The sequence below is a fragment of the Monopterus albus genome, unplaced genomic scaffold, assembly GCF_001952655.1.
Source record: "Monopterus albus unplaced genomic scaffold, M_albus_1.0 scaffold163.1, whole genome shotgun sequence".
In the NCBI taxonomy this organism is placed as follows: domain Eukaryota; kingdom Metazoa; phylum Chordata; class Actinopteri; order Synbranchiformes; family Synbranchidae; genus Monopterus; species Monopterus albus.
Window position 1 is genome coordinate 39061 of NW_018128043.1, and position 8530 is coordinate 47590.

The window sequence follows — 8530 nt, forward strand, 5'->3', positions numbered from 1 at the left end:
CAGAGCCCCACTGAGTGCATCCTCTATCTCCTGTTGACCCGCGGCTACTGCGGCCTGCTCTGAGCGAAGTTGTGCTAGTTCGTTGGTTAGCTTATCATGCATAGCCCGTATCTCTGTCTTCGTTTCTTCTTTAAGCGAATTTATATTGTCCATAATTTTTTGGTACGATGCGCCAAATTCAGCTTTCATCTGAGTAAGCATTAAATCTTTAAATGCACCCAGTTCTTCCTTTAATGTCAGAAGAGAGAGTGTAGCCGGCAGCTCGGCCTACGCATGCTGCTGCACAATCCCGGCCGTAGCTTCGGCTTGTTCTACTGTAGCATCCGCCATCTTGGGACTTTGTACTGCGAAAGGGATAATTTTCTGAGTCTGTCCTGTGTTTTTCCTCCGAGTCGCCTTTTTCATATCCGACCCTCTATGCTGGGGTTGCCCGTCACCTGGTGCTTCGAGGTATCTTAGCTTTAGAGGGTTCGTGTGTTTATTATCAATGTATTTCACGGAGCCACTTCTACCGTGCCTACTCCATCAAACGCCAGCCGGAAGTCCTCGTTTGTTTTTAACTTTTAATGTATTTTTATTTGTTTTATATTTTCGTGGATTATCTATTCTATTTATTGGTATGTGTGCTTGATATTGAGTGTGAACCGCTGCTGAAACAATGCAATTTCCCAGATTGGGATTAATAAAGTATTTCTATCTATCTATCTGTTTCTTAAATCAGATATGTGACTGTACTTTAAACTTAGTTTTAAAATATTGAAGAGTGCAGTGAATTTGACAAACAGGAAGTGATGCCTCTTGACAAATCATCATTAATGGTGGCATCTGCACTTTTTTACGCTGCTGTGGGTTGGGCAGGAGGTAGCATGGTCAGGGACAGAAAGAGACTCAACAAACTGGTTAAGAGAGCTGGTTCTGTCCTGGACTGCTCTCTGTATTCCATCGCAAGGAGGTGGCGGACAGAAGGATGCTGGTAAAACTAACATCCATCATGCATAACCCCTCCCATCCTCTGCACCACACAGTGGTGGCTCTGAACAGTTCTTTTAGCATGAGACTGTTACATCCCCAGTGTAAGAAGGAGCGTTACCGCAGGTCTTTCCTTCCCACAGCCATCAGACTGTACAACACATCACTGGAGTGATAAGCTAGGTGAAATTATGAGGGACTATGTAATAATCTACTGAGGTGCAATATTTCAGCTCCTGGGGGTGAAATGCATTGTAAATAGGGTTGTGTAATATCTTGTTCCTGATCTCTCTCAAATACTGTACATTGCCCTGCTTTAGGTATTTTTGAGTAGTTGCTCAGAGATCCTTATGGCTGAAACACAGGTTTCTCTCCCCCATTGTGGGATCAATTGTGTGAGTAATATTCGATTGTTCTTGATTTCCTGGTTGTTTAGCCTCTACTGCTGTTCCTGATTCTCTCCAGTGCTACTTTGCCCTTTTTTTAGGTGCCTTTGATTTGTTTATTTGTGCTGTGCAAAATGTAACGTTCTGATGACGCTACTTTTATAATCCTTGGGTGTATCGATCCTAATGCTTTGTTGCCTTTATGTAACTTTTTATTTTAAGACTAAGTGTTCTTTGTTACTACATACTGCAGAGTGGCAGCAAGTTACAGCAGCTGTGTCCTCGTTGTGTTCTTTCCCGTGTTTTTATGAAGTTCTGTTCTTATGGTGTTATGTTGGTTGTTGTCTATTGCTGCTGTAACACAGAAATTTCCCCACTGTGGGATCAATAAAGTACCTACCTACCTAATAGGTTCATTCATATTCTAACTAAATTTATGAAGTTATCCACATCCAGACCAATACACCATGGCCTTGGATTTTCTCTTTCTTTGTCCTTTGCCCCCACGGTCATTTGGCTTTGTGCAGCCAGAAACACAATGTCATGTTCCAGACATCAGCTCAGCGGTCTTTTCTTCTGGAACTGCAGAAAATAGAGTTTGAAAAAGTCAGCATGACTCACACTGTCTTTATTGTTGTCCCAGTGATGAATACTTAAGAGGGGGGACCCCGCCCTTTGTTCATAGGTCCCCACGCCCCAGGGTTGCCCTGTTAACCCTGGGCCAGTCTGCCACGAGACCACTCAGGACATCTGTCTATTACATGCCCCCATTTCCCACAGTGGAAGCACCTTACTCTTTTGCCTGCAGGAAACCTTCTTGTCCTCTGAGGCCTTCCAGCCAACCCCCCTGGTTGTGCGTATATCAGCTGGGGGATGACAACGGCAGGCACTGAAAATGGAGGGGGTCCGGCTGGCTCGACAGGAGTCACCAGCACAGGCACCTTTTTCTTCCATCTTTTTTCAGCCAGGGGATGAAGCGCCCTTTCACATTGGTGTGACATTGGAGGTTCACAATCTGATTATGAATTTCACTTAAACGTCTGGAATTTTTACCAGAAAGCTTTAATGCTTTAATACTTTAATACTCCCCACATACTCATTGTTTCACAAGAATATAAAATAAGTCTTATACTCACCTCAGCAACATAGTAAACAGTCTGAAAACACATGAAATTGACACAAGAACAACAAGAAATTGCAACACACACAATTCTCAGTCATCCCTCTGTCCCTAACGCCAGACACACATCACGGCCAATTACACAACACCAAACAAATTTATGTTCACATATTTAAACACACATCAAAGTCCACACTTATTCATATACAGAAAGCGCTTTGAGCGGAAATCCACAAATAGGACAGACCTCTGCTACACAGCCTCACCATAAAATTTAATCAGATGCAGACACCTTTATAACTCACAATTTCACGCTGTTCAATCCGTTGTCTGACAACTTATACCTTTTTCTCTGTCAATCCTAATAGGCTGTTTCACCATCACATAAACATCAGACATGTAAAAACAACATCAATGTATCCTGTAAACATTTAAAGCAAGTTATTTACATCAGTGTTAGTGTTAGTGATCGCAGCAGTCTTCCACCACCTGTAAGAATAAAGCAAGTTATTTGGTTCCCCTTTACACAAATTCTTGGAGGACAGTCAAGATAGGAGATTAAGTTTTAAATTCTCCCACCTTAGGCTCCTACCTGCCGACAATGCCATCCTGTTCGTGACGCCAAGGTTTGTCGTGGATAGAATGTGATACGGACTAAATTAATTCAGACAAATCATCCCAATTTAAGTAATCATTTAATATTACAATTATTCTGATCAGAGTAGTAGTTAAATAGGTAATCTGGTAGTTAAGGAACAGAGAACAGAATCACTCCTCCTGCAATGGAATAGATAAAGTATTAAATAAGAAGACTGTCACAGATTCAGTCATTCTTGGTCACAGGGTACAGTCAGTCAGAGTCTCCCCCGGCCGGGTCCATGCTCACTCTCACAACTGCCGCACCATCCTTTCTCCTTCTACTTCTCCTTCTACTTTCCTATACCTTTCTGCCTCACTTAGGCTTAGCTAATCTCCATTATATGTCACTTTATTAGCACTGCAGTCAGTCAAGGACAGAGGACACAGCGACTTCTGCCTCTGGAGGTAGGCATGCTAGAAGAAATGGTCAGATGTGTTTCTGTAGTTAGTCTTAATGTACTTACTGCCTGAGGTACAGCGCAACAGGCTTGTAACTTTTAATCAGAGAGAGCAGCAAAACATTGTTTTTCAATCTGGTGTTAAATTACTCTGTAAAGAAATAAAGTGATTTTCATTTTTTTAAAATACCTACAACAGGTCTGATAGATCAAAAACGATGAAGCGGCAACAAAACATAAGGGTTAATAGGACTGTGGCTTTAATACACTTGCTTCATCCCAACATTACCATGTAGATCAGCTGAGCTAGGTACAGTAAGTTACCCCACCCATCCACACCTTCTCTCTATATCCACTCAGTGGCAGCATTTCCTTCCTGCCTGGGATGCAAAGCACTGCCAAGGTTTCTGTTTTTGGAATAACCTAAATCACTTGCAGGCTTTCAGTGCTTGTGAGTAGCTGGAAGAATATGGCCTAGCGCAGTGCCTGGATCTATCATATCATCATATCTAATAATAGCAGCTCTCAGTCTCATAAATGCGAACGGCGTCATGTGTAATGGAGCCATTACAGTAAACCAAGTCCTCTGAATAGCCTGGAAATCCAAAGAGGGTATATTAGTTTATAGACAGATCTAATTTTAGCACGTCTGTAACAGTGCTGCCATCAATCAACAATAAAGGAGTGTGTTCACAGTGGAACAGCTAATGTGAAGTGCAGTATTAGTTACATTTGAGATTCTGACATCTTTCATCTTTATTTTCTAAACAGGCCTAAAGTGTTTTTTTAAAGACATAAATTTTTCTCTGCTGCTCATACATCAGAAACAAAATGGCATCTGGAGTAAAAGTTACTGATCAGGTGAAGGACATCTACAATGAAATGAAAGTACTGAAAAATGTTGCCAATGTATACGATTTGTGGTGTTTTACTGCAAAGATGGTTACATTTTAATTGAGGAAATTTACAGAGAAAGAGATATGGATGGTCTGGATGATTTCTACAAGTTCTTCCTGAGTTGATTGTATCCTAAACAGTGTCGCTACCTGCTATATGACTGCCACTTTGAAACAAACTAATTTAAAAAAGAAGGACTGGGTTGGGTTGTGGGCTCCTGAATTGGGGATTATTTTGCAGAAAAACTGGGGAAAGCTATAGCCAAAACTGAGGGCCACATGTCAGTGCTGCATGTGGTAGGCATTAGGGATTATGTAATAAACAAACTGTCACTCTGTTTCATAGAAGGGTTGATTTAAAGGGATTTGAGAGGATAAATGGTAAAGTTTTCAAATCATCTTTGCTTTTTGTATTGGTTCAACACATCTTAAAGGTAGAGCTGAACTCTGAATAGGATTAGATTCCTGTACCACCAACCTCTATAGTATTTGCCCTACTAAACTGTCCAGTCACACTAACTTGACTGCCAAGATCTGTCTTGTCTCAAATCAGTAATTAGCAATTTTATGTACATTTGTACTGTTAAAGAACGTGCATATTTCAGTGCCCACCCTTTGTCTTCCTTTATGGATTTGTTCATAATGACTGGTGCATTGCATACTGTAAAATATCCTAGACACCCTGCTAGAGTTTATCACGTCACAATAGCTTGGCCTGTAAGTGGCAGCTGGGGGTCAGGAGACAGAACGGGTTGTCTCCTCACCGGCAGGCTGGTGGTTTGACCCCTGGCTTCTCCGATCCACATGTGTCCTTGAGCAAGATACTGAACCCCTAGTTGTTCCCGGTGATATCACCAGTGTGAGTGCTTGGGAGTGTGAACAGGCAAATAGTGTGAAAGCGCTCAGAGTAAGCCACAATGCATAGAAATGTGCTGTAAAAATATAGGACCATTTACACTCAATTCTTCACTCAATCTGGAACGGTTTTTCAAACTTTCCCATATTTTTCACTAGAGTATATAAGCTATGCCTCATTTTGCCCATCTTTTTCTAAATTTGTTCGACTGTTTCCTGTTGCTCCAAACCATTTGACCCAAATCCATGAACTTCTAAGTAAGCAGTTACCTACTAAATTGAATGAGGTTATCAGATTGAGGTTATGTGAGAAATCCTTAAAAAGCATTTTGTTTAGTTGGTTGTGACCTGTCACATGACTACCACCCACGCAGAGGTCAAAGCTGACTCGGTGGTTGACTCACCTTGGTGTTTGGCTTCCATAGTCCCACTGTGGATGGATGGCGTCCGTCGGGTGTCGGGTTTTACGCACGGCGTCCACCAAACGGGATGGAGACCTTCTAGCACCCTTCTATTTAGAGTCGGGAATGCTCCGACACTCTCCCCCGCACACCTGCTCCTTTCCGTCTATCTCTGTGTGACAGACCGATAGGTCCTCCTTTTAGCTCCTATCTTCATCCCCGCTGTCTTCACCATAGCAGGCTGTCCTCATCGGGCCTTTGGCTACTTGTTCAGGATTTATACTTTAGGTCTCTTTCTCTCCTTCTGGCGAATCTGTTCTTTAGCCACCTCTTTCGACAATTAATCTTTTTCACCCGGTGTTATTTTATCGATGGCAGAGGGTGTGCGACCCGAGGATTACTGCGACGAGCAGGTGGAGGACGAGTTTGGAGAGATCATCAAGTGTCGATCTGGTAGGAGATCATAGGTTTCCTAATGGATGTGTGCATGTGTGTTACAATACATTGATCTACACAAACGAGACCTAAATAGTTGTGAATTTTATATTAATGAACCCCCTGCACTGATGCATAATCATATTAGAGGATGCGCAGTGACTAAAAACACCTCAGAACTAAACTTTTCCAGTAGACTAATGAGTATCCCAGCAGCAAGATATGGATACAGGTAGTTCATACAGTATAAACAAAGTAGGCTTTATGTGGTTTATCTTGTCATAGAACGTTCTCTTTATGAGCACAACAGCTCCTAAATTCTCCATCTGGACCCCTGATTTGTGCAGATGTGATTGGGGAACTGGTTAACATGGTAGTACTCGTTCCTGTATTTGACAGTATCTATAATAAAATGTGATTTTAAAAACTGAAGAGAGATGTCTGTCGCCACATGGTTCCATTTATTTTCAACAGTTTATGTTTGATTTCACATAGTTTTATCCTTGTTAGAAATGCTTTTTAAATTTTGGGAATTTATTGTCAAATTACACATGATTACTTTGGAGAACCAAATGTGACTATGCATACAATTTGCAGCCTCTATATCCTGATGATGTCTCTGCTAGTGTCTGAAAATTAGAACTACATTTCCCAGAAACCCCACATTCTTCCTGTTGTAAAGCAGATATTGATACTTTGCTGCTCTACAATCTAAAAAAAAAGAAAGTTTTTTTCCCCCCAGGTTGCTAAGAGGTGGGGAGTACTAGGTGAAGCACTTTTTTAATAAGAGATATGCTGTACAGTATGTCAGTTTCTATCATTTAAGGCAAAAAAGATGAAATTTGTCATCTTTTTCATCTATGCTACAGTATATACTGTGGAACTGTTGCAAAATATGCAAGGCTTTAACTTCAAGTGGCAAGTTAAGTTTGAGGTCTTCAGCTACATTCAGCATTTTTGTCAAGTAGGCAGTTTCAATCTCCACACCTTCGGCTTGTAACACTGGCTTTTTTTTTGTTATAAAGTTGCTGTCTCCAAGCCTAGGCTGACGTAAGCCTGATGACATCACTGCGACATTATCAGGGTTATTTTAGCACAAGCTGCTCAAGAGGCACAAAAGCCATTATACAGCTTTTTTTGTAGGTGGTGTAATCTGACCTTCAATAATCTTTAACAGCACCATGCATTTTAGAAGCTTACCATATACTTTTTATATAAAGGTTATTAGTAACTACAGTTGTCACCTAAGTGTAGTGACAAGAGTAAGAGGTACAATATTTTTCTTAATGGATTATAAAGTAGCATTAAATGGAAATGCTGGAGAAAGTACCTTAAAACGGAGCTTATAGTAAGTACAGAACTCACATAAATGTACTTTTAATCTCTTACTTTTTCTATAGTTCAATGCATTTGCACCGTAAAAGAGGACAAGCAGTGTGAGGTCAAGCAGTGTGTAACGAGGTTGAATCCCATTGAAACTGTCACTCCCAGTGATGTGAAGATCTCTTTTTGCTAAGGCTATTTATATCCTGTGAAATGCCACAGAAAATACTTATTTCACATAAACTGCTCCTGTACGGTGTATTTAACCCTTTAACTATTCTGCACCTAGTGTTCAACACTAGGTGCAGAATAGTGCAGAAGTGAGCTGGTTCAGCCCAGGCTTTGCCTTGTTGTATTCAAAATCAACAGCACACTCATTTGTCAGACTAAATCAGGACTAAATTGTTTCTAGGCTAACTTGCCACTTAGCTCCACCCAGGGCTAAAAATGTCCTGGATGAAAGTGTTGTTTGTGTGATGTGTGACCATGACATTGAGTCCCTTGCAGTGTGCGATGAGTTAGAAGGTTGGGGTGGGGATTTTTTTCCTGTTATAGCACTAGTAAATACTGGATGACCTAGAATGGTCCACTGAGTGGTGAGACACAAGTCTCAAGTCAACCTGATGGAGAGAGACAGATTAGGGTTGAGGTTTCTTTAATACAAACAGGGGCTGGGACAGGTGATCTCCCCCAACTGCTTCCTCAGGAGTAAAATTTCCTCTTGCCCATCTGTCTGTCTATGTAAATAACTTTTTCCCTTGAGTGACCTACCTGCCTATATAAGACTTCAATGAATAAATAGTGCCTTATTTCATATCTCTCACTCTCTATCAGACACACACTTTCACTTGTTTTTGTGTGTGTGTGTGTCTCACCCACTCCCCTGTGATACAGCTGCGGGGTCATCTCATGCTGGAAATAGCGGTCAGCTGGCCCGATGTATGGCTGCTCTGCGGTGTCATATAGCCGGGTTTGGGAGGGTGCCATCCCTCCACCTTTTCTGTCTTCTCTTTCTCTCTCTGTCCCTTTTTTCCAACTTCTCACTTTTGTCTTCCATCGCTTTCAGTTTTTCCTCACTCTTTTTTCCAGTCTATTTACATCTCGCTCT

At 41.4% G+C, this 8530-nt stretch overlaps 1 protein-coding gene across 1 annotated transcript in view; it reads right to left on the minus strand.

The window, feature by feature from the left end:
- Window positions 1-1910: 1910 nt before the first annotated feature.
- LOC109968811 (neuropathy target esterase-like) overlaps window positions 1911-8530 on the minus strand; it is a 16022-nt gene continuing 9402 nt past the window's right edge. Inside the window, exons 12-13 of the mRNA XM_020615345.1 lie at window positions 2492-2512; window positions 1911-1937 (exon numbers count right to left, since the gene is read on the minus strand). Coding sequence (XP_020471001.1) covers window positions 1911-1937; window positions 2492-2512 — 48 coding nt within the window. The remainder of the gene's footprint in view (window positions 1938-2491; window positions 2513-8530) is intronic.